Source organism: Cyprinodon tularosa, unplaced genomic scaffold (assembly GCF_016077235.1).
Source record: "Cyprinodon tularosa strain WSP-4 unplaced genomic scaffold, ASM1607723v1 ctg228, whole genome shotgun sequence".
Lineage (NCBI taxonomy): Eukaryota > Metazoa > Chordata > Actinopteri > Cyprinodontiformes > Cyprinodontidae > Cyprinodon > Cyprinodon tularosa.
This window is the reverse complement of record NW_024038851.1, coordinates 1,527,145-1,551,799: the sequence shown is the minus strand read 5'-3', so window position 1 is coordinate 1,551,799 and position 24,655 is coordinate 1,527,145. Positions and strand designations below refer to the sequence as shown.

At 41.8% G+C, this 24,655-nt stretch overlaps 2 protein-coding genes across 2 annotated transcripts; one reads left to right on the top strand and one right to left on the bottom strand.

Moving 5' to 3' along the window:
• Positions 1 to 12: 12 nt before the first annotated feature.
• Positions 13 to 4,241, top strand: ttc9c (tetratricopeptide repeat domain 9C). The gene is made up of 4 exons (XM_038286615.1): positions 13 to 160; positions 2,165 to 2,519; positions 2,597 to 2,779; positions 3,672 to 4,241. The coding sequence occupies exons 2-4, from the start codon at positions 2,186 to 2,188 to the stop codon at positions 3,827 to 3,829; spliced, it is 675 nt and encodes a 224-aa protein (XP_038142543.1). The 5' UTR covers positions 13 to 160; positions 2,165 to 2,185; the 3' UTR covers positions 3,830 to 4,241.
• Positions 4,239 to 20,007, bottom strand: si:ch211-168f7.5. Its single transcript, XM_038286609.1, has 4 exons — positions 19,485 to 20,007; positions 10,626 to 10,845; positions 9,976 to 10,224; positions 4,239 to 8,821 (listed from the first exon to the last, which is right to left on the bottom strand). The coding sequence occupies exons 1-4, from the start codon at positions 19,707 to 19,709 to the stop codon at positions 6,279 to 6,281; spliced, it is 3,237 nt and encodes a 1,078-aa protein (XP_038142537.1). The 5' UTR covers positions 19,710 to 20,007; the 3' UTR covers positions 4,239 to 6,278.
• Positions 20,008 to 24,655: the final 4,648 nt, after the last annotated feature.

The following is a 24,655-nucleotide window of genomic DNA, read 5'->3' as shown; positions in this document are numbered from 1 at the left end:
GAATAACCAACACTAGAGGGCGCCATCACACTCATCCGTTGTGACGAGGTCAAGAAGAAGAGTAGGAACGTAGGAAGCCACCCAACCCCCCTCCAGCTAAAATATGTTTTACAACTGGACAAAAATAAGCCCTCTTTAGCGTTTTATTCATCAACACAAGGTAATTATTTTAAAATGATCTGAATTGTGATGGGGATATGTTTTAGGAGCTGAAGCTAGCTAATAAACAACTGTTTTGCCTAACCGTTAAGATCGTTTTGGTTTTCTTTTACAAGTCAAATGTTATTTGTATTTATTTCAGAAACCATAAAAATATGACTTGTGCACATACAGCCGTTTTATTTGTCGGACTTTGTTAATAATGTGTCGTTAAAGTTGATTTTTTAGCTCAGCATTGGCTGCTGCTGCATGGAATCTTGTTGGACACCTGGGTTAAAAACAACCTTACTCGCCTAAAATATTTTACAGTTAAATTAATTAAAAACAAGAGACGTCTTTACTTCAGATACATTTTTCTTGCTTAGAAATCTACAATGCCAACAGTAACAGGACATCCACTATTAAATCACAGCAGCATTTTCTTATTAAATCAGAAAAAAAGACAGACCAATTAATTTAATAGGTGAACTACCCTTCCTTTGTTTTCAATTCTGTCATGGGTGCCATTGTGGCCAAATAATTTGGGTTGCTGTTTAATTATTACTAATGACCTTAACTTCATTGAAGCCCCATAGTCATAGAAATGGCATGTAACCTTTATCAGACTGATAGATGTAAATAAGAGTGGAAAACAGTTCTATTACATAGAACTTAAATTCACAATCTTCTCTCAGTTAATTTTAAAATAGTTTATGGATCCTAAAGGGAAATTAAATACGGTTACAGCTTATCTTTACTAACATAAGAAAATATAGATGTTGGATCTAATTGGTGAAGTGCACCTCCTACTATCATGGTGGGTGAGTTTTGGTTAGGGTGCTTTGTTTGCGTGCAGTAGTAGATTTATTAAAGGAGAAGTTCGGTTTTTTACACTTTAAGCCCATTTTCTGTAGTGTCCAGGATGAAATCGAATGATCGACACCAAAAGTTTGACAATTGCTCCTGTCTCTGCTTTTTGGCTCATTTAGAATCCACCCCTGGCTGCTTCATAATGGCTGCCATAGTGCATGTCCGATAATGTCCTTAAAACAACCTTAAACGTTCTTTTTTTTAAATATGCTACTCACCGGGTCGTCAGCGCTGTTCAATGACGTTCCAAAAAAAGTTTTGTGAAGAAAAAACGTTCCTGTAGTGTTTTATTTAGCATTTTGTAAATCCCATTGAGTTCTGTTGGAATAGTCAATATTCCCCTGCCACCGGAAACGGGGCCTGTTTACACAGTTGTAGTCTTTTTGCTTCACTCTGTGTACTCCGACGTCGAGGTGCTAACGTCTCTGTTAAACACTTTAAAAAACTCTGAAAATGGAATACGAAAGGTGGATTCTTGATTCTCGACGTCGGAGTACACAGAGTGAAGCGAAAAGACTACAACTGTGTAAACAGGCCCCGTTTCCGGTGGCAGGGGAATATTGACTATTCCAACAGAACTCAATGGGATTTACAAAATGCTAAATAAAACACTACAGGAACGTTTTTTTCTTCACAAAACTTTTTTTGGAACGTCATTGAACAGCGCTGACGACCCGGTGAGTAGCATATTTAAAAAAAAGAACGTTTAAGGTTGTTTTAAGGACATTATCGGACATGCACTATGGCAGCCATTATGAAGCAGCCAGGGGTGGATTCTAAATGAGCCAAAAAGCAGAGACAGGAGCAATTGTCAAACTTTTGGTGTCGATCATTCGATTTCATTCTGGACACTACAGAAAATGGGCTTAAAGTGTAAAAAACCGAACTTCTCCTTTAACAAGAAGCATCAAAGGAATGTTTTAAGAGAACTGATTTTCACAAAAATCATCTTCTGTAACTGCTTTATTGCATTTTAAGAGCACGCTATAATGAATGTATGTATCTTGATTGGGGAAAACAGTAGAAGTTTTTTTTTTTTACTTTAACAGATACAAAGCACTGTGACCATAAGCAAGTATAAATTGTCGGCTCAGCTGTTTTCTAACAATTTCTAGAAACAAAAAGTAACTGCTCACATTTTTCCTTCTCTTCAAAGCTGATCAGCATTATTACAGAGATGGAGGCGGCTGGAGCAGATGAGACTCCGGAAGCACTGGGGGCTTCGGCAACAGAACAGAGTCCCCCTGGACACAGTGAGACCTCTTCCAAGCCCATTAAAACTTTGCTGGAAGAAGCCGTTCAATTGAAAATGAAAGGAAATGCCTTCTACAAAGAGAAAAACATCCGCTCAGCTATTGGTTATTACCACCGTGCCCTGCTGGTACTTCGAGGCCTCGACTCCAACGTTATGGCAGCAGTGAAAGGGTTTGGACCCGAGAAACCTCCTCTTACGTCGGAGCAGGAGGCTTTGCTGAGAAACACCCAAGTGGACTGCTACAATAACCTGGCAGGTATAGAGTCATTCTAACATCTATAGCTTCTCTTGGTTTAGTGGAATGGATGTTTTTGAATTCCTTCTGTGTTTTAGCTTGTTTGCTGCAGAAACAGAAGGTTGACTATGGCCGTGTGCTGGAGTACAGCCTGCGAGTGCTGCAGTGGCAGCCAGGCAATGTCAAAGCACTGTACCGAGCAGGAGTGGCCACTCTGGAGATGGGAGACGCTCAGACAGCCAAACAGTATCTCACCAAGGTCAGCAGACAGCAACCTAATGGTAAGAACAGAGGCGTGTCTCTGTGGTGTTTGTTCAAGCTTGTGATGGGGATGCAAAGCAGGGCAGTGGGGTTTTCAAATACATCAAAAAAATCCATATTAGAGACATGCTCAGCTTTTTTCAAGGTGTAAAAAGGAAAAGCAACCATATATGATACTGGTAAAGGTCAGTTATTGGCCATAACAGCAACAACTATAATAATATTGGGTGTCAGGCCAAACTGTTAACCTTTAATTTATTCATTTTACACCCTCAAATAAAATGTATTAGATTAAAATTTACAGGATTCATCAAGCGTCCTTTTTATTTTATTTTACAAACCAAAGTTTATTCCTGGCTGCATTTTTAGGGTCGTTGTCCTGCAGAAAGGTTAACCTCAGCTTAGACGTTCAAACCTCTAACAGGTTTTCTACAAAGAATACTTTGTTCCTTACCATTCTTCCATGAAGGTCAGATTTATGCAGTGTACAACTATAAACTTTGATTTCCACTTTGACTTCATCTGAGCTTTAAACCTCTGCAGCTTATCTGGGGTTCCCTCCTGTCTGCTGCTGCTTTGATTGATGCTCTTTGTCTGCAGACTTATATAATTAGGTTTGCAGTCATGCATTGAATGAAGCGGAGCTCTGACAGATGTTCAAGGCTTTAGATATTGTTTTATAATGTTATAATCAAATTTTGAGTAAAAATGCATGAAACACTTTTTAGACATGTTTTATTTGGAGATAAAATAGTTAAAAGCATATTGGTATATCACATAAAAAAGGTTATGTTCCATGTAACACAATATTTGGGAAAATAAAGCAAACTCTGGAAACCCTTTTTTTTATGCTAAACTTAACAAAAGAAAATATACCGTAGTTACACTAAATAAATGTTTTCTCTCTTACAGATGCTAATGTGAGGGAGCGCCTGCAGAGGGCAGAAGAGAAGCTAAACCAAGAGCTGCAAAAAGAGAAAGCCATGTATCAGGGCATGTTTTCCTCCCGATCAAAGGATGGCCCTGCAGAGCGGGTCAACCCAGCAAACAGGGCAGGTGATGGAGTTTAGACAACTGGCTCAATGTGCCAAATAAAACCTCAACCTCAGACCGGCTGGACCAACTGAGAGCAGAACACGCACGTTAAATCAGTAACGTTATGCGAGTTAGGAGTTTGAAGAAGCAGCAGGAATATAAAGGTCTCTGTGGATTACAGACCGCTGGGTAGCAGCGAGCAGGACAGTAAACATGTCATGGCTCAAAATAGAAAGAAGAGGACAGAACCGTTAGTTTCCTAGCAACATGGAAATGAACAGTCTTATAATCTGTGCTCATGTTAGTCAGAATGACTCTTTATGCACTACCAAAAAGCCTCTGATTGTCTCTTCACTGATATGAATGTTCGTTTTTGATTTTTTTCAGAAAAAAAAAGTTTCCTTTCTCTTTGTTAATAAAATAAAAAATGTCAGACACAACACGGTATTTATAAGCTTTTATTTGTCATAAGCCACAAGTTATTCTTGTTCGACTCTTTACTTTTATAATTCAATAATCATTTCAAAGTCCTGAGCAAAATATCAAGTTAAAGAGTATTTGCCTGGTTCTGGTCACCATCTGGCCAATATGATTGTACTTCAGAGGCTGTATTGCCAACAATTAAGAGTTTCACATTCTCACAACAGCTATTTTCACTGAACGAGTCACAGAGCAGCATGCAGAGCGGGGAGTATGTGTGCACACATTCATTCTCATGGTTACAGGGGAGTTAGAGCATTATGCAACTACCGTAAGCTTTTTATAGCCAGTAATGAGTTAATATTCAGTATGTTGAAGCTGAGCCACAAAATCTTCCCAGAGTTTATTTATTTTAATTGGAATTTTTTTAAAGCACAAAAAAATATGTTTAAAACACAAGAGATTGTGTTTTTTTTTATTCACTTTAAATAAGTATTTGGTCAATATTCACAAGCACATGAATTTTCTATCCAAATAAATGTGTTTTCACCCTCAAACGTGCAAATTAATCCTTTAATGCAGCAGCACAACCCAAAACACACAAAAAAGAAAACCCCAACCTTTAGCTGGAGTTATCAGGTTTACATGGTTTCTGCAGGGTCCTCTGTTTAATAAAATATGTTAACTCTTTGCAAACATTTGTTTAAATTAACAAGAAGGCTTATGCTCCCCAGAGGGGTTTAATACATTTTAAGAGAAGAATATGAGCATTTGATTAGATTTGGCTTTAAAACAGGGATTTAAATAGTTAAACCTTGTGTTCAATGTTAAGAGGCATATGATGAGAAGCTGATGAAGTTGTGTAAAAGCCTTGAAATTACCAGCCAGAGATGAAGCTTTATCTGTTGATCTGTAAGTTTGAATTACTTTGATAGGGAATAAGGTTAACTTTTTGTCCTTTCTGTAAATCCCCCTCGAGTTCAGAGAATATTAAAGACATTCTTTTTAGGAAATGTTTCAAAAAGGAAAAAATTGCTGCAGGCACAATGGTCAATACTCCTAAGAACTTCAAAATTAATGGAACTGAAGTCAAGGGTATTCTGTACTTTAAGTTGATCAGATCTTTTTGACTTGGAAGCTTTTATTAAAGCCACCAGGCTGCAAAGATATCTTCTGGTTGACTGAGTTAATATTACACATTTTATGTAAATGGTTGTCATTTTTTTTACCAGCAAAAACCTTGCTCAAGTATGTGTGGTTATTATATTCTCGCTAAGAAGAACAGGATTTGGGGTGCTGTGGGCTCCACTTCCTGCTCCACTTTTGCCCGTTAACAGAGGCTATAGTCGTCAACCCTAAGACTTTTGCTGCATGTATTCCCCACTTGTTATCTGCCCATTTCCTGTCTGGAAACTGAACAAAAGCCCCTTTTGCTAAAAAAAAAAAAAAAAAAAAAAAAAAGTTTGATTGTTTCTTGAGTAAAAACATTAGCCTTGGTTTTCTAAGTTTACTGAATCAATCTGGTGGGCCAAATATGTGCCATTAATGGGGGACACCCCTGCTCAAACGTTATGTTATAGAAGATGAAAATGCTCTCAAGCTGCCTACTAAATAAATATGCTCAACTCAAACGTTAGGAGTTATTACACTGCTGCAATAAAAGTTTAATTCATCCTAAGACCTTTTACTCACCATCGCCAGGGGCCCAAAGTCTTTAAAAAACACTGACCTTAAATCCCCAAATTGGCTTTCACTAGGATTTTCTTACTCTTCCTTTAGTTTTCTGAGGATATCAAAGGTGGCTAAGCAATGAAATACTACCACATCGTGTCTAGAAGGAATGCTGTCAGCCATGAAGATATTTATGGCAGGTTGGAAAGACTTTGTGCCAGAAAAGATCTACCAAGTAGGTCCTAAAGGCAGTATCAGAGATCCGGTCTGTGATTGGTCATTGCACCTTTTAGGAAACATTGAGGTGATGTTTCCTTTTTTATCTGATGTACGGCAATAATAAGCACAACTGGTATTCTGAAGGTAACGGAAGGTTTGTTCGCTGTACAAGTGTCACTTCTTGGATGGCTTTCGTTTGAGACTCAGGGACCTCATGGAGCCGAACACTTTCCTCCCCAGATCCCTCAATGATCGGGAGCGTTGCAGGGGCATCCGTGGAGGAGGGGAGGGGGAAAACGAGGGTGAGGACAGAGGGGAGAGTGACTGGCAGCTACCCTCTAGGCTCTGAGAGCGTGAGAGGTTGAAGAGGCTGGCGGTGGAGGAAAGCCGTTTGTCCTCTTCCTTGGCTCTCAGCAATCTGATGCCTTCGTCTCTGCTCGTCCCCATTCCACTCTGCGCCACATCGAAGGAGGACACCCAGTGCCCCCTCTTTGCCAGCTCCTCTCTATGGTTTGGAGGCACGAGAAGGCCTTGGGACTCACTCCTGAACAGGGCCCTCCTGGAGAGCCTGAGGCTGGAGCTGCGTCTCTCCCCGTCCTCCTTCCCCCTTGATCGAGAGAACATGGGGGAGTGATCTACTTTCGGCTTCCTGTCAGCACCACCCGAGGATCCCTTGGCTCTTCGCTGTTCTCTCCTCCAGCCTCCAATGCTTCCCCTACTGCAGCCATATCCGTACTCTGCTCTGTCCATCTCCTCCTTTTCGATCTCTGACTCTTTTCCTCTGAAGCGCCCCTCAAAGCCCCTCCAGAGCTTGCCAGACGACTTCCTGGGTGTCTGAGCACCCGATCTCACCTTCTCCCCCTCCTCTGCCCAAACAGAGCTGTAGTCATCTCTCTTGGCATAGCTGCTCACGGTAGCAGCCCTAACCAACTTATGAGAGGCATGTTTTCCTCTGTAGAGGCCATCTCCCTCCAACTTTTTCCACCTGTCGCCCCCTTCACCCTCTGCCCCACTATGCCTGAGTGATCCTCCTCTAGGTTGGATTCCTCCATACTCCCTAGACGAGGTTCGGTTGTTGTGTGGCAGGGAGCACTGGAAAGGTAAATCCCGTCTGAAAACGGAGAGTGGGGTGGCCCCCATTGGGGAGGGCTTGAGGGGCCGTGGAGGAGAGTGAGCCCTTGGAGTTTGGTGTGAAGCAGGAGAGGAGGCTGTAGAGGAGGGGACATCAGATGGCGAGGGCATGTGTTGGTAGTGGCATTGTGAGGAGTAGTGAGAAGGAGGGATATGGATAGACTGGTATGGGTGTATGGGGCTGTTGGAGTGTGAGAGAGGAGGGGTGAGGCTGGACTGAGATTGAGGGGAGTGAGTAACGCTGAGGGAGAGCTGGATTGGCTTCTGGGGAGTTGCCTCCCCCAGCCTGCCGTAGTCGCAGGATGGATCCCTCTGCGGTGTCAGGTGAGCTTTACTGTGGCTCCTCACCCCACCACCAGGATCCGTTTGGAAGCAGTCTATATCCAGCTCCACTCCCTGCTCCATCAGTCCCACCACTACGGCCCGAGACAGTCCAGAGAGGCGGGAGATCTCCCCCACCATGGGGGAGTCTTCAGTCAGCTTGGGACTAGAGCAGGACTCTTGTATTAAGCTGCTGCGCTGAGATCCAGGAGCCGACCCCGTATTTGACACAAACCCTGGCTGTCCTACCTCAGGTGGCGGGCTGGTACTCCAATCTAACGAGCGACAAAAAGACGACGACCCAAACCCAGGACTGGCCCCCGTGGTCGGGGGGACTTCGAGGGAACTACGGTGGCTCAGGCTGCTTGGACAAGTCGAGATCCGAGAACGAGACCTGACCCCTGGTGTAGGGGTAGCAGAGGGCAGAGAGGTGAAAGAGGCAGCAGAACCAGTGTTCATGTCACTCTTTATGGCTCCGCAACTGCTGTTTTTGGGTGTGTCAGCGAGGCCGCGGCTCGAGTTTAACCCAGGAGCAAGGTTGAGGTTGAGGTTGAGATGTAGATTGATGCTGAGGTCTTCTCCGGTTGCAGAGGGAAGGTTACCCAGGTTGATTGAATTCCTGGTGCCCTTTTTCCCCGTAGCACTGAGGCTTACTCTGGCAGAGTTTCCCATTAGGGACTTGCAGGGTGTAACGCTGCCCACTGCCTGGGAAGAGGGCGTATTACGGCTCTCAAAGGCAGATAGAGATTGGGTGGAGCCATGACTTCTGCCAGGAGTACCCAGACTTCTTTGAGAGACTGGACCAGGAGCAGCAGTTGAAGTGAGATCAGAGGTGGAGGCATTTACACGTTTGTGGTACTGGTGGGCCAGCCGAGTGATGTACTGCTCCAGTTGGGAGACGGAGGTCAGAGCGGGAGGCTGCTGAGGCTGGAGAGGACCAGGTGCTTCAGGGTTTGCCTCCACCTCCTCGTTGTCCTGTGCTCCTTCAGAACTTGTGGAGGGTGATTGTTCTGGGTTCAGGGAGGTAAAGAGGGGGCTCTGGAGGGCGACAGCGTGAAGCGGACTTGGATAAGAGTAGACATCTTTGGTTCGACGAGACACCAGGTCTGTGCAATAGCAGGGGTCCAACTGGGGCTTTAATTGCACAGAGGTGGGGGATGAAGAGGGATTGAGAAGAGGGATGATGAAGGAAACCAGGGAGTCACCAACCACTGTGCAAAGATCTGACAGAAAGCTGAAACCAGAGGCGTCGTGGTCTTCTGCAACTGTAAGGAAAAGAAGGAAAACATTCAGAAACATTTATCAATCCATTAACGGTCCTAAGATTGCAACTTGTGTTTAGTGCTTTTTCATTTTGCCAAATTCCAAGATACTTCTGTGTAGTTAAATGGGATTTTATGTGACATAAGTCTTTAATACCCACACTTTCCTCTGACACTCCTAAATAAAATCATTCCAACAGGTTTACATCAGACAATTCCAGAAAAGATAGAATCCACGTGTCTAATCAGTGTAAATCCAACTGATCTAAAGGCCCATAATGTGTGCCGCACGTCACAGAAACAGAAAGCATATAAAAGAAGGTCCTCTGAAGAGACTCGATGAAGAAGAGGAGCAAGTAAAAGAAGGGCAGGCCTTCTCAGTATGATAGAAGGGAAAAATATAGAGACAGAAAGGACAAGAGATGCTGATGTTTAAACAGAAAGGTCACTACATTTGCTACGTTCATTTTGAATGCGGTTTTAAACACGTCTCTAAAATCACCAATTTCTTTCCTTTAAAAGGTTTTCGGTCAGTTGGATTTCCTATAGGCTGGATTCTTTGTCAGTAGCCATTTTAGATTTGTGGAAGACTTTGTATTTCTGTCCCTCTTTCCTCCTGATCGACCTGTCCATTTTGAAGCCAAAAATGTTTCATTTTTAATTCGGTGGGATGTTGAGGGATTAAGATGGACTCCGTGGAGCTAAAAGGAGCTTCATCCTATAATAGCATGGCTGTTTTTTTTATGGTAGGAACAATTATTTAGATTCTTTTTAAGTCATTGCAACTTGGCTGTTAATCGTCATTGACATCGTTTGGAATCTCATTTTTTTTTTTTTACTTAATGATCTGCTCCAAATAAAAGAGAGGTTAAAACAGAAAAAGAGAAAGATAGAAGGTGCTCTGGAGAGTTGCACCCAAATATAAACTTTCTTGGCTTCTTGCAAATCTTCATAAGACGCAAAACAAACCTCACACATCAACCTGAACACGGTATCTCCACAGAGAAACATGCAGGTGGCAGCCTCATGATTTAAGAGGAAGAGGAAAGCTGGGTCATATTTTCATATTTATATTTTCTCAGAATTCCTTTATCATTTTTTTTACCATAAGAAAGGTCTCGGGCAACAATACTTTCCCAGTTTCTGTTAAAGTTTACCTGGATCATCTGAAGCTGGAGCAGTTGATTCTTCTATTGCTTCAGCATCCTCTTGGCCATTTTCTGCAGAAGGTTGCTGTTGCTGCACTTCGCCTACTGACCACAGGATGTCAGTGCTGTCTGCAGAAGCAGGAACCTGCTCCCATGGCTTTGGGGGTCTGGCAGGGGTCAGCGGCCCTACATGGGCGACTTCACTGGACACAGAGTAGCAGGAGTCTGACAGGGAGCTCCCACTGACTGAGAAGAAACCTTAAACATAGAAGGATAAATCACTTTACCTTTGTAAATAGTAACCAAGGCAGCTACTGAGTAAATAGAGATTATCAATAGAAACTCAAACTGTAATAAAATTCCAGCAGAAGGGTGTGCAGTGGTTCTTTAAGAAGCGGCTACCAGTGTTTATGACTTCTTAAAGGTCCAGAGGACAGAAAACGGCAGAACACTTCAACAAAGACACTCTTATCAGCAAAGAAAGTAGAAACTTAACAAATCTGGGCCAAGTCACACAAAGTTCAAGTAAATGAGCGTGAAAAAGATTGTGGTTAATGTTTAACGGAAAATCTCTCATTTATATTAGAAGGTGACAAACTCTTTGTCATTATCTCCCACTTGGGCGACCAACGACGTGTGTTTTTTGGGCGTGTGTTTACCTGAACTAGGTCTGGAATCGCTATCAAGGTGGACCATGCCTCCAGAGTCCGGAGTTGGAGGGGATAGCAGGTCGGAGGAGGCGTCCCAGGAAAGAGTGGACCACCTGGAGTTACCATCCCTGCCAGAAGAGGACTGGACGGTCACATCCCCCGAGTTACTGACACACTCCTCTGGACTGATCTGACAGGCAGAGCCTATTGTGTTGGAGGGGGAGGCAGCCTGAAAAAGTAAAAACAAAAAATGGGATTAGTTGCTTTGAAGGAACCAGGCTGTCTAATCTTCTAAAGTGGTTCTGATCAATAGTAGTTCAGGCTTTCTGGTAGCATTTCAAAGTTTTCTAATACTTATTTCTTCTGCTTTTTTCACTCATTTTCTGACCTTGACAGCACACTATAGAACTAGAGCTCAGATAATTGAAGAAAACCCAGAAACAGAGGGCAAAACCTCAGAAAGATTCTAACTTAATTTTACACATGGCATATAAGAGGTTTATTCTATTTAAAAAATGGTTCGGTTTGCTTTTACCCCATGTTTTAGATACAAGACATGACCTAAAAAATTTCCACATTCTCTTCCGGAGCCACTTTCCCATTAAGTTGAGAAACACAATAACATTCAGAACCAACTTAAACAGAAACGCTGTCCAAATACAATTAATTATCAGATCTAGCTGTGTGAAGTTTTTGTAGTTCTCTTTATCAGCATCTTACATCATTGGATGTGTCTTTTTCTCAGTAAAACTGGTTTAAACTTGTCCCCGTTTAGCAGCCTCCCCCCTACACACACACAAAGAGTCATCTCTCTATGAAAAAATAAGGAATCGCATTTTCCCACAGTGCCCCAAACCTCAAATACAATCCACTAATGAGTTAAATAAAATACCAATAGGACATGATAAAGTGACAAAAAGAGGTGCGTAATTTTAATCAGACCCATTTAGGAGCAAATGAAAATGCATCAGTGAAAGAAGATGTAGAAGATTCTCTGGTCAGATGAGACAAAATTGAGATGTTCTGTTAAATATAAAACATTAGACATGATAGTAATCTAACACTGAATATTTATCTGAGAATGTTCAATTAATAATGCAGCAGTTTGGAGTTTGTGGGGAGACAGATGGGGCTAAATGCAGAGCAGTAATGGAAGAAAAACCAGCTGGATGATGCAAAATACTTAATTTTGGGTCTGAGGTTGAGTCTACAGCAGGGCAGCAAAGCTGAGCTTGGAGCAGGGATGCAATGAATAATCAGATTAAAGCCCACCCGTGTACTAGAATGGCCTAGTCAAAGCCCAGATCTAAGTCCAACTGAGAACCTGTGACGAGACTTTATGGGCGCTCTCTGGTCAGTCTGACTGAACTTTTTGCATACAAGAGAGCGCAAAATTCTCCAAGCTGTAACAAAAATGTTTGATGCAACTTTTTCAGTTTTTGTAAAAAAGATTTAGAACCCACATACTTTTTTCATTTCATTTAATAGTTATTATAGGTTGTTGGAAGAAAATAAATTTAGAAACAATCAGGAAACAGTTAGGAACAGAAAATATAGGACATTTTAGTCTTTGATGCATCAGAAAATAGGTTCGACCATGCTGGGTTTAGATGACACCCTACCCCCGTACTTTACTCAAACTCAAACTGCTCATCTTCTACAGATCATGTATGACCATGTCCTTGATGATGTCACTCCACTCTCAACAAGTAGGAACAACAGCTGTGAGGTTAGCAAAGTGCCTCCATTTATCAGATTAGTAATAGCTCACTAGAGTAAACCCCTCCCCAGCAGTTCCCCTCCAAATCCCCAACCCATCCCTCCAGGAGACCAGTCAGGAGCGCCGGGATGAGTCCGACCGGGCCCAAACAAGAGGAACACTGTGAGTGGTTACTGAGGAAACAATACAGGTAGTGACTCACTGCTGGGGTGACAGCAGAGGAGGGGTGGGTGGGGGGTTTCGGAGGATAATAGGAGAGGACAGATGATGTAACAAAGAGCATTCGGAGGGGCAGAAGGGGGGGAGTAGGAGACGGACCGGAAAAAGTGGGTGAAAGAATGTCCAACTCTGCTCCTGCTCTCTGATCACTCTGCGATCATGTCCCATATTCTGTTTTTTTTCTTTTTCCTGTCAGTTGTGGGTGACTAAATGGAGTTTGAGGAATATTTTTAAAAAAAGGCAGACGAATAAGAGAGTGAGTCACTGAGTGAGTGAAGGCAATGGAGGGAGGGAAGGAGCGGTTGCCGGGCGAGGAGAGAAGGGCATCTTGAAGGACCCTCACCTCCCCCACGCTCCCTTCGACAAATAATCCCCTCCGCTACCACCACCACCGTCTTACCCACTTCTGTAATATCCTCAGAGCCCGCTGCCCCCCTACTCTCCATAGCTACAGCTCTCTAACTCTTGCTCGCTTCTCCTCCCACACAGACTCTGGTCTGCACAACAAGCCGGGCCAAATATTTAACTCATCCTCAGCCTGGATTCATGCCTTCCCAATCGGTGCCATGAAAGCACATCTAAACCTGCGTTTTGCTTCGCTTGAACTCAACTTTTCTATTTCTGTCAGTTTAGTGATGTAACCCGTTAAATGCCGAAGCATCCACAAAAACCCATCTCCACACTGCCCGCTGACATCATAATGCATTGCATATTACAGGGTATATTCTTACACAGTGATCAAATTATAAGATGCAGACAGCAGAGGGGTGGGGGGGTTGCTTGGAGCTCTGTAATATGATATTGCTTCATGTTAGGAAGGAGCAGAGCTTCCCTTTGGAGCAATTTGCAGAAAATGTGCGGGTCGATTGGACATTAAGGCAGCTGCAGATGCGATATACCTCTTAACAGGTGGATGACGTCACCAGCAGCACTGGATGAAGAATGATCACAGTGATGATAATGCCATCCAAGGATGGAGCTATGTTTTTTTTTTTTTTTTTGGTCAGAAGGATCTGCAACTTCCACACAGTGCCTAATTTATCGTTTCATGCATTATTAATGCTGGATTGGAATATGAAGATGGCCTACGCTTAGTATTCTATATTTTGGGCTGCAGACAGAGAACCTGCAGCATTTCATACTTCTATGAGCTGCAGAGAGAGAAGCCCTGAGGCAAAAAAGGAAAAATGAAAGAGACAAAAGAAGTTTCACTCCACAAGTCAGGGTAATGGACCTCAGTGTAAGGGGATGCTTTAAAATCCCTGGTATTAGGATAAAAAAAACTGCAGTAGAGACGGACAGAACACCCCAGAAACGTCCTTATAGGGCTTTATTGCACAATTCTGCATATAACCTTTTTGTCTTGGCTGAATGATGGATTTTAAGTCAATAAAACTTTTAAAAATAGGGCATCAAAATTGTTTGCTATTCTGTTTATTACAACTTTAAAAAATCAACAGAAAAACTTGACCAAAAATAGGAAAGGACCTGATTTTATTACAATAATTTCTGAGTGCAAAGTTGAAACCAGGCAAGCACAAGGCAGCCGAATGTGTTCCTAATGTGGACAGCTCAAGCATCGCTAAGCAATAGACAGGCCTTACCATGAGGATTATAAGCTGGTTTAACCAGGAAGACGGATAATCAGGAGAAATTAGCTGTCTGTGCCAAGAGCTGGAAACCCTAACAGTTCTAGTTGGTCTGGAAAATAATCAGAAACAATATAAAATCCCAATATAATTTTCTTTAATGAAGGTGATATTATATTTAGTCTATGATTAGAGCATTTTTCTCAAGAAATAAAATGTGATTTAAGTTTTGTTTAAATGTTAGTGTTTTGAACTGAAGTTCTGGCAACATTAAGCCAGATATTATTAGGTCTGCTGCAGCTCTGACCAGCATTTCTGTTCTATATGCACAGGCAGAGACAGGATTTCTCCCACTTCTAACACATGGTGCGTACCTCTAAAAACGGTGTTCCTGCATGCTATTCAAACTCTAACGGCAAATGAAATTAGATTTGATACAATAACTCTTTAATTCCTCCTGGGAGAAAAAGCAAAATACTGAGTTATTATCATTGATTGATCTGAATCCAACCAGCAGTATATGGATGCCAACTGATGTTTTGTAATAAAATGCTCACAAACAACACCTCGTCACCATAATGCCATCCATCAGATTTAGATTTTTGCTTCCTTTAAATCCTTCATTTTATTTCCACAAGAAAAGGTTTTCCATAAGAGGCTAATTCTGATGAGGCAGGGAATGTTTGCCTTCCTCACTTTCAGAAATCTAACCAACTTTTCCTGCGTTAAAGTATAGTGTTTTGCGTTTACAGTGAAAGGCAGTCATGCTGCACTATGTCATCATCCAAATAATGCTACTTCATTTTTAAAGAGGCCTAACTGAAATTATTTTCCCTTTAAAATAAGATAACTTCTTATAGGTTATGATTTCCCTTTACTCCATGGAGATGAAGAAACCATCCACAGCATGTTCTTTTTATCTCTGTGTCATCTTTTGAGGGAACACTTATTTGTGTACACAGAACAGCAACAATGAGAGTTTGCCTTGACGCCCGTTTCAAAGGCGAGAAGAGTTGCACACAAGTTATTTTTTTAAGCTGGTATCAAATGAGAAAATAAATCAATGCATAAAAAGAGGTTAAAGTCACAAAGCACACATTTACTGTCTTCAACTAGTTGGTTTTTTTTTTTTTTTTCGTTTTTTTTTTTATTAAACATTTTTAAAACGAAGGAAATCGACAAATTACAAAAACAGTAAACGATAGGGAGAACTTTTGTTGCACTTCAACTCTACATTATCCTTAGAGTTATTTTTTTTTTGTCAACAAATTTTGATCCTTTTGCAGAATTGTGCAGTTTTTGTTCCCCTATATGCAAACCTTGGAAATGTAGAAACATGGCCTACCAAGGGCAAAGGGCAGAGAGCCAGCCAGCCCCCCTACAGAGGTGAGAATGAGTTCTGCTGCCAGCTCCCCCACAGGATCTCTCTGCACCACGAGTGGCGAAGAAGAGTCAGGGTGGGGGGGCGCCAACATGGAAGATGTTGGCTGGTGGGTGGTGAGGAAGGACACAAGCCTCTATCCACATACCCACTCTCAGATCACAGTTTTTGTCCTTGCACTGCTCAGAAATCAGGCTTCAAGTCCTTCCTCTGTACTGCAGACTGTTTACAGATATGATTTCATCTTAATAAAGCCGACATAAGCAGCACTCTGCAGAGATCTCAGCTCTAGCCTTGCTTGCATGTATCAGTATTCTGCAGGCTACTGACTCATGTGACTCACAGCGTAATAACAGTTTGTTCAAAGTGACCGTGATGAAGTATCAGCTCCTTGGAGTAACGGTGAGCTGTTATTTATTGAAGCCACCGGCGGCCGGTTTCATATCTTAAAAGAGAAACCTGTAAACACAGCATGGAGCGGTAATGTCATTGCTTTGTCAGATGTGGAGATAATCCAGGGATAATCCATGACGAACTGATCCACCACATCCACCTGCAGCATTATTGCATCTCTCTAAGGATGCAGCTCTTTTCGTTCCTGATGGGGAACTTTAGTATTAAAAGGAATATTCCTGCAAGGACGTCATATTCACATTTTTTGTCTGCCTTTAAATCTAATGTCACAAATGGCAGAAAAAAAGGTGCATTTTCATTACTGATTAATCTGCTTAAGCTGTGATTTAAAACGATTGGAATTCTGCTTAAAATGCATCCTGGGAATCAATCGATCGCTGGAAACAATCCAGAGGTTTTACCACAAGAGGCTAGTTTAGCAGCACAGTGATATTCTTTCTGTGAATTCAAAGTCAAGTCAAGATGTTTAGGTTTAAAAGTAGAATATTACAGCAGAAAAGGGCAAATGCATTCAATTACAAGGTGTTAAATTAAGTTTAGTAGTTTTTTTTTTAAATTGCTTACTGGCAAAAAAAAAAGAAAAAGAAAAAACAACTTTAAATCGGTTGTTTTTTTTTTAATAAACTCTTTAAGCCACAAAATATGAAGAACATATGCAATAGTAAAAGCTGCACCTAACCCACATGTTTCTCATTTATCCGTTTCTTTTCAGTTATCACCGTGTTCCCATCACTGCCCGTGACCTTTAGCATCACAGTCAGTTAAATCTATATCAAGTGTGGGCATACGCCGCAGTGAAAGGCCAGCCAACAGGCCAAATGCATTATTAGCATGCAGAGTGGGAATGCATGGCCTTTGTAATATAAATAGCTGAACAGATATCCATCCAAGCTTTCCTTCTGATTGCAAGCAAACACAAACTGATATTATAATTGGTTCAAATGCAGCTTTGAATATTAAGCATTTATTATTATTCATTTAGAATAATTAAATACATTAAGGTGTATGACATGACACTAATAAATCAATCTCCAACCAAATGTTTACATTTTTAAGCACATTTTTAACATTTTACTTACTACAATTAGTAAAAAAAAATCCATCTTTATCTTTCGATCATCAAAAGTTTTGATGTCTGTGTGGCTTTAGGCTAGGATTTATCTTACATAAACAATAAACACTACGACAGCTTTAATATTAGTACGGTACAGACAGATCCAGTATTTCTATATTACACATTTTCATTCAAGTCATTCAAGTTTAAGATCTTGTTTTTGTTGTGTTTCTTTTTTTTATGTTTTACCACATTTTAATTGTTAAAGCAACAATAACATAGAAGTAAACATGGATCAACATTTTTAATTCCTACTCAGAAAATCCTTAGATAAAACCAAGTGCAACCGATTGCCTTGAGAAGTCACCCAAATATCGAGTCCATGTGAGTGTGTGACTATCTCTGCCTAAATCCAGCAGCTCTATGAAGTTCCCAAAGTTTTAACCAATCAGAAGCATTATCGCCACCAAGGGAAGCTGCAGACAGGTCAGGGAGAACAATATGGATGACTTAAAAGCAACGTTTGGATATAAATTCCCTGCTTACATATATATTCCACGCTTTTAATATCTCACTGAGCAAAATTCAATCAGTCATCTGAAAATGGAAGAGTGTGGCACAACTGCCCACCTAAACAGACACTGATGCCCCTTTTCTGGCAGTATGCAAAATAAGATTGCAAAAAACTATAAAACTATTGCATTTCCCCATGCTAAAACATGTAGGAGGCTACATCATGCTGTGGGGATACGTTTTTCTCAGCAAGAACAGATAAGCTCCCATGCAAGTGGACAGATGAAGAAGAATGAGGCCACAGTTGATCCTTTTAGGTGTGCAAATAAACCATTACACTTGCTAAACACACAATCCCCATGGAAGTGGGGATTGTGTGTTTAGGCAGAATCATGATGTGGGGATGTTTTTTTTTTTTTTGAGAAGTCAGAGGGATGGATGGAGCTAAATGCAGGGCCACCCAGGAGGAAACCCTTTTAGAGGCAGTAATACTAACAGGGCAGGGATTTCCCTTCCAGCAGAATGACCCAAACAGCTCAAACTGCGGAGGAACGCTGCTGATTTATATACACATTAAACATTTCTAGAAACTTTAAATAAATCTCTTCTCTAAAATACCTATATCAAATAACTGGTTCTTTGCCAGGCCTCTTCCAGACTTGTAAGGAGTATTGTAAAGGTGAGTCAGGTATTTAATCCAGGTTTGATGGAGCAGGGATGTATCAAAAAGTTAAAGGTGTTAATTCCAAGGACTAGACCTAAACACTCTAGCTTTAGAATCTATACAAGAGGCAGACCATAACCCATATCTAGAATATTTGGAATGTGTTCAAACTCATTATTAACAGATGTTGCTATCCAATCTAACATAGTTTAAGTTTTTAAGTTTTATGCAAAAAACAGCTCTATAAATGCACAACACATTCAGTTCAATTCAGTTTATTTCTATAGCGCCAATTCACAACACGTCATCTCAAGGCACTTTACAGTTCAACCAGATCATCCAGTCAAATTGATTCAAAGTTTTCTATCTAAGGAAAACCAGTGGATTGCATCGACTCATTGACTCGAATGCAATCCCTCACACTAAGCATGCTTGTAGCGACAGTGGAGAGGAAAAACTCCCTTTAACAGGAAGAAACCTCCAGGAGAACCAGGCTCAGTGTGAGCGGCCATCTGCTGAGGCCGACTGGGGTTCAAGGAGACAGAAGCAGAGATACAAAAAGCAGCTGTAAAGGCGGCCCTGTCCAGGAAACACACAGCCAGGCAGACGAGCTCCAGCTCCCATGTCAGAGCATGAAGAGAGCACATTCAGTGAAAAAGGACTACACTGGAAAACAGGCCAAACTCCAACTTCTATAAACAAGGGCGTTGAAGCAAATTTAGGGAGAATTTAGAGAACCTAACTGTCATGTTTTTGGACTGTGGGAGGAAGCCAGAGAACCCGGAGAGAACCCATGCATAAACAGGGAGAAAATGCAAACTCCCTGGGCCGGGTATCGAACCCTGGACATTCTTGCTGCAAGGCAGTGTTGCCCACTGTGCAGCCGCAAGACATTAAATCTTTTTCTTCTAACTTCAACTTTCTTTTGGCCCATCACTAAGAAAAACCAAGAAATACTTCGATGGTTTTCTTAAAATATAAGGGGATTAGATTTATAAATGACTGGACATGCTTTAAAAATCTCATGATCTAATAATTGTAGATTGATGGATCAGATCCCTTTAGTCCGGGTAGAACCAAGGGCTCTGATTTCTATAATCCTGACCTTGAACCAGAACCAGCTCTTGGTTCTGCTCCCTCTGACCTAAATGACATTTGTTCCATGTGATTAAGATAACCAGATTCCAGCCTTTGCTGATCTGGGTCTGATGAGCCGCAGGCGCAGCCTGGCAGATCACCACCAGCTCCCATTCACATTTTATAAGCCCGTCATGTTGATATCGGGGCTACCAGCTGACAGGCGAGCTGACTGACCTGTTGCCTGCGGGATGTCGCAGAGCCACCCTCGCTCTCAGAGGCGGTGCTCTCCGCCTCCCCGGCCGATCGCTCCCTCAGCGCGGCGTCCACCATCTCCAGGTGTTTGCGCCGCAGCACCTCCAGCTCCAGCACCCCTGCCAGCGTCGCTTTGAGCCGCTCTCCGATGCGGACCCGCTCGGTGCCGGACCACAGAGAGTTCACGCAGCTGCGGCGGGCGGCCATCCTGGCTGCGGATCCGGGGCGCAGATCCAGCTGCAGCACCGCAGGAATGGGGGGGGGGTGATGGAGCGGGATAAGGGTGCAGCTCCGGGAACAGTCCGGAGTGCTTTAATTAATGGAAGCACTGTCCATCGGAGCGGCTCTGCGCCTTAAAGCAGCGGATCCAAACCTTCACATCGGTCCCAGGATTGACTTTCCTCTGACATCCATCCGTTTCTCTGTCAGCGCGTTAAACTCCGAGCTCTGCGCCCCAATGAGACAATGCAACAGACGGTAACATACATGTGGGAGCAGGCGGCGGAGGGGAGGAGCCTCTGATTCTGACCTGCGCGCTCATTGGCTGATTGGCAGATTCGAACGGACGCATGTCCAGAACTCCCTGCTGCATAACAGGTGTTATGCCCAAAAGTGCATGCCTGCCGAAAAATGCATCCCCAGTCGCGGGAGCGCGCCTCGCTCTGTTGAACTGCATATCGACGAGGAAAACGGATTAAAATATGTTCAATGGAGCTTAGGTTCTTATATTAATGATATAAAAACGTTTAAAAATACCTCTCGTGGGAAAAAAGTTGTGGTTATTTGGCAGATTAATTTACAAAAGTACGGATTTTTTGAACAACATTAAATCCAAAGATTTTGACCATGGTACGGCTGATTTATTTGTTGTGGTCTCTTGCTATTTACACACAACACTAAACCGTGACAGCCGACGTGAGTTTTGAGTTTGCAAAGCTTTCTCTTAAGTGGAAAATCAAACGCGCATCTACATAGCACAGCGTTCACAGACCAGTGAGATGCGTTCGCTGCGCGTCAGAAAGCTATGGTGCATTCAGGAGCATTGGAACATTTTAAACTTACAAGAATGAGGCATAAAACAGAACTGTATTTTTACTGAACTGTATGGTATTTTTTTTTGTTTGTTTGTTTATGCACATCTGCTAGCTTTTTATTCTAAAAAATCTATAATATTACAGCAGCAATTTATCAAGGTTTTTCAAAATCCTGTTTAAAAGCTCCAAATGGGGCTTCAGATCATATGAAGCAACAATTGCACTGTCATTGTTTTACAGGGCAGAATTTGCATTTGCTGATCCTTGTACTTAATTACTGATGAATATACAGGAATACAGATGTACAAGTGTCAACTCCTCTGAGATAGCAGGGGATGCAGTTTTTGGCAAGGACCTGCCACAAAATGCATCCCCCTTGTTTTTAACCTAAGAATTGTCCTACACACATGAAATTCACACTAGTACCTCAGCACACACGTGGAAGCAGGTAGAATTTGTCACATCAGCTACAAATCTATATTTCTGGAAAAAAGCAGGGGATACAATTTTTGGCAAGGACCTGCCAAAAAATGCATCCCCCTTGTTTTTAACCTAAGAATTGTCCTACACACATGAAACTCACACTGGTACCTCAGCACACACGTGGAAGCAGGTAGAAATTGAAACATCAGCTACAACTGTATATTTCTGGAAAAAAGCAGGGGATGCAATTTTTGGCAAGGACCTGCCAAAAAATGCACCCCCCTTGTTTTTAACTTAAAGATTGTCCCACATACATGAAATTCACACTGGTACCTCAGCACACATGTGGAAGCAGGTAGAATTTGTCACATCAGCTACAAATCTATATTTCTGGAAAAAAGCAGGGGATGCAATTTTTGGCAAGGACCTGCCAAAAAATGCATCCCCCTTGTTTTTAACCTAAGAATTGTCCTACACACATGAAACTCACACTGGTACCTCAGCACACATGTGGAAGCAGGTAGAAATTGAAACATCAGCTACAACTGTATATTTCTGGAAAAAAGCAGGGGATGCAATTTTTGGCAAGGACCTGCCAAAAAATGCACCCCCCTTGTTTTTAACTTAAAGATTGTCCCACACACATGAAACTCACACTGGTACCTCAGCACAAACGTGGAACCAGGTAGAAATTGAAACATCAGCTACAACTGTATATTTCTGGAAAAAAGCAGGGGATGCAATTTTTGGCAAGGACCTGCCAAAAAATGCACCCCCCTTGTTTTTAACCTAAGAATTGTCCCACACACATGAAATTCACACTGGTACCTCAGCACACATGTGGAAGCAGGTAGAATTTGTCACATCAGCTACAAATCTATATTTCTGGAAAAAAGCAGGGGATGCAATTTTTGGCAAGGACCTGCCAAAAAATGCATCCCCCTTGTTTTTAACCTAAGAATTGTCCCACACACATGAAACTCACACTGGTACCTCAGCACACATGTGGAAGCAGGTAGAAATTGAAACATCAGCTACAACTGTATATTTCTGGAAAAAAGCAGGGGATGCAATTTTTGCCAAGGACCTGCCAAAAAATGCATCCCCCTTGTTTTTAACTTAAAGATTGTCCCACATACATGAAATTCACACTGGTACCTCAGCACACATGTGGAAGCAGATAGAAATTGAAACATCAGCTACAAATCTATATTTCTGGAAAAAAGCAGGGGATGCAATTTTTGCCAAGGACCTGCCAAAAAATGCACCCCCCTTGTTTTTAACTTAAAGATTGTCCCACACACATGAAATTCACACTGGTAGATCAGCACACATGTGGAAGCAGGTAGAATTTGTCACATCAGCTACAAATCTATATTTCTGGAAAAAAGCAGGGGATGCAATTTTTGGCAAGGACCTGCCACAAAATGCATCCCCCTTGTTTTTAACCTAAGAATTGTCCTACACACATGAAACTCACACTGGTACCTCAGCACACATGTGGAAGCAGGTAGAAATTGAAACATCAGCTACAACTGTATATTTCTGGAAAAAAGCAGGGGATGCAATTTTTGGCAAGGACCTGCCACAAAATGCATCCCCCTTGTTTTTAACCTAAGAATTGTCCTACACACATGAAATTCACACTGGTACCTCAGCACACATGTGGAAGCAGGTAGAAATTGAAACATCAGCTACAACTGTATATTTCTGGAAAAAAGCAGGGGATGCAATTTTTGCCAAGGACCTGCCAAAAAATGCATCCCCCTTGTTTTTAACTTAAAGATTGTCCCACATACATGAAATTCACACTGGTACCTCAGCACACATGTGGAAGCAGATAGAAATTGAAACATCAGCTACAAATCTATATTTCTGGAAAAAAGCAGGGGATGCAATTTTTGCCAAGGACCTGCCAAAAAATGCACCCCCCTTGTTTTTAACTTAAAGATTGTCCCACACACATGAAACTCACACTGGTACCTCAGCACACATGTGGAAGCAGGTAGAAATTGAAACATCAGCTACAACTGTATATTTCTGGAAAAAAAGCAGGGGATGCAATTTTTGGCAAGGACCTGCCACAAAATGCATCCCCCTTGTTTTTAACCTAAGAATTGTCCTACACACATGAAATTCACACTGGTACCTCAGCACACATGTGGAAGCAGGTAGAAATTGAAACATCAGCTACAAATCTATATTTCTGGAAAAAAGCAGGGGATGCAATTTTTGGCAAGGACCTGCCAAAAAATGCATCCCCCTTGTTTTTAACCTAAGAATTGTCCTACACACATGAAACTCACACTGGTACCTCAGCACACACGTGGAAGCAGGTAGAAATTGAAACATCAGCTACAACTGTATATTTCTGGAAAAAAGCAGGGGATGCAATTTTTGCCAAGGACCTGCCAAAAAATGCATCCCCCTTGTTTTTAACTTAAAGATTGTCCCACATACATGAAATTGTCACTGGTACCTCAGCACACATGTGGAAGCAGATAGAAATTGAAACATCAGCTACAAATCTATATTTCTGGAAAAAAGCAGGGGATGCAATTTTTGGCAAGGACCTGCCAAAAAATGCATCCCCCTTGTTTTTAACTTAAAGATTGTCCCACATACATGAAATTCACACTGGTACCTCAGCACACATGTGGAAGCAGGTAGAAATTGAAACATCAGCTACAAATCTATATTTCTGGAAAAAAAGCAGGGGATGCAATTTTTGGCAAGGACCTGCCACAAAATGCATCCCCCTTGTTTTTAACCTAAGAATTGTCCTACACACATGAAATTCACACTGGTACCTCAGCACACATGTGGAAGCAGGTAGAATTTGTCACATCAGCTACAAATCTATATTTCTGGAAAAAAGCAGGGGAAGCAATTTTTGGCAAGGACCTGCCACAAAATGCATCCCCCTTGTTTTTAACCTAAGAATTGTCCTACACACATGAAATTCACACTGGTACCTCAGCACACATGTGGAAGCAGGTAGAAATTGAAACATCAGCTACAAATCTATATTTCTGGAAAAAAGCAGGGGAAGCAATTTTTGGCAAGGACCTGCCACAAAATGCATCCCCCTTGTTTTTAACCTAAGAATTGTCCTACACACATGAAATTCACACTGGTACCTCAGCACACATGTGGAAGCAGGTAGAAATTGAAACATCAGCTACAAATCTATATTTCTGGAAAAAAAGCAGGGGATGCAATTTTTGGCAAGGACCTGCCACAAAATGCATCCCCCTTGTTTTTAACCTAAGAATTGTCCTACACACATGAAATTCACACTGGTACCTCAGCACACATGTGGAAGCAGGTAGAATTTGAAACATCAGCTACAACTGTATATTTCTGGAAAAAAGCAGGGGATGCAATTTTTGGCAAGGACCTACCGTTTAGGAAATCAAGATTTACATCTTACATCCAACCTAAATGTAAACTTTTACCTTACATTTGCATTTCACCTTTTTGGGTTTGGAAAACAAAACCATTTGCAAACACAGTAATGTAGTTCTTTTGTGCTATTTACTTTATTCTTAGTGTATTATATATAAAAAAAAGTTTTACAGTTCAATCTAACAAGATTAAACAGGTTTGAACATTTTTGAAGTACCTTCGAAACACAACTTAATTTGGAACAGTGAAAAGCAAAAAATAATTTAAAGGAACTTAAATTAAATAATG

Excerpts from the sequence above, each read along its gene's own strand:
- ttc9c (XM_038286615.1), top strand. The coding sequence starts at position 2,186 with ATGGAGGCGGCTGGAGCAGATGAGACTCCGGAAGCACTGGGGGCTTCG. Across the intron at positions 2,520-2,596 it reads CTGCTACAATAACCTGGCAG|CTTGTTTGCTGCAGAAACAG; the intron begins GTATAGAGTCAT and ends TCTGTGTTTTAG. Across the intron at positions 2,780-3,671 it reads CAGCAGACAGCAACCTAATG|ATGCTAATGTGAGGGAGCGC; the intron begins GTAAGAACAGAG and ends TCTCTCTTACAG.
- si:ch211-168f7.5 (XM_038286609.1), bottom strand. The coding sequence starts at position 19,709 with ATGGCCGCCCGCCGCAGCTGCGTGAACTCTCTGTGGTCCGGCACCGAG. Across the intron at positions 10,846-19,484 it reads CGACATCCCGCAGGCAACAG|GCTGCCTCCCCCTCCAACAC; the intron begins GTCAGTCAGCTC and ends TTACTTTTTCAG. Across the intron at positions 10,225-10,625 it reads CGATTCCAGACCTAGTTCAG|GTTTCTTCTCAGTCAGTGGG; the intron begins GTAAACACACGC and ends TCTATGTTTAAG.